At 49.7% G+C, this 871-nt stretch overlaps 1 protein-coding gene across 1 annotated transcript; it reads left to right on the top strand.

Moving 5' to 3' along the window:
• The first annotated feature begins 382 nt into the window (after window positions 1–382).
• LOC119342112 (protein RADIALIS-like 3) lies at window positions 383–649 on the top strand. Its single transcript, XM_037613980.1, has one exon. The coding sequence runs from the start codon at window positions 383–385 to the stop codon at window positions 647–649; it is 267 nt and encodes an 88-aa protein (XP_037469877.1).
• The last annotated feature ends 222 nt before the right edge of the window (window positions 650–871 follow it).

An 871-nucleotide genomic window follows, 5' to 3' on the forward strand; every position in this document is an offset into this window, starting at 1 on the left:
TTCAAGCGTTAATTCAGATTCAGGTACAACTCCAGACGACTGTCGTCATGCGTCGGGATGCGTGCGCATATGGACGGACCCAAAAGGCTTAATTACTCAAACAGGCTGTCATTTGAAACTTTCATCACACACACCACACGCTTCCCATGTGCGAACCCTAGCTAGCTCAAAAAACCTGCGAGAACATTGTTCTCCTCTCCTGAGCCACCTTTTAGAGACATGACACACACCCCCAGGGCCTATAAATAGCCGCCCTCGCAGCAAGAGAGACACCAAACCAAACACAAAGGACTTCGAGGAACCCCCAGCACCCCAGGGACACCAGACACAAGAGAAAGCAGTGCTGTTAGTTCGAGTAGAGCATCAAAAATTTCACCTGAAGATGTCTTCTGGGTCGTCGTCGCAGAGCACTTTGCCGAACTCCGACTCGGAGTGGAGCAAGAAGGAGAACAAGATGTTCGAGGAGGCGCTCGCCTACTACGGCGTGAGCGCCCCCAACCTCTGGGAGAAGGTGGCCAGCGCCATGGGGGGCACCAAGTCCGCCGAGGAGGTGCGCCGTCACTTCCAGCTCCTCATTGACGACGTCGACAAAATCGAGCACGGCTGCATCCCCTTCCCCAAGTACAAGACCCAAGGATTCTGGACCTAGTAAAAGGTATAATTCTCAACAGACATAGGATACTCTGATGTTAACAAAGTTTTCAGTTGAGCATAAGCGTACCAGTTACTGCTGTATTTGTCTGCTTCCTGGAAAAAGTATGCTACGCATGACTCTGCCGTTTGCACAAAGATGTCTTTTTAACTTTAAAGGCATAGCATGCAGGGGTATTTATGTATTTTTCTTTTTCTTTAGGCGTTACTTACCACCATG

The sequence above is a fragment of the Triticum dicoccoides genome, chromosome 1A, assembly GCF_002162155.2.
Source record: "Triticum dicoccoides isolate Atlit2015 ecotype Zavitan chromosome 1A, WEW_v2.0, whole genome shotgun sequence".
In the NCBI taxonomy this organism is placed as follows: Eukaryota; Viridiplantae; Streptophyta; class Magnoliopsida; order Poales; family Poaceae; genus Triticum; species Triticum dicoccoides.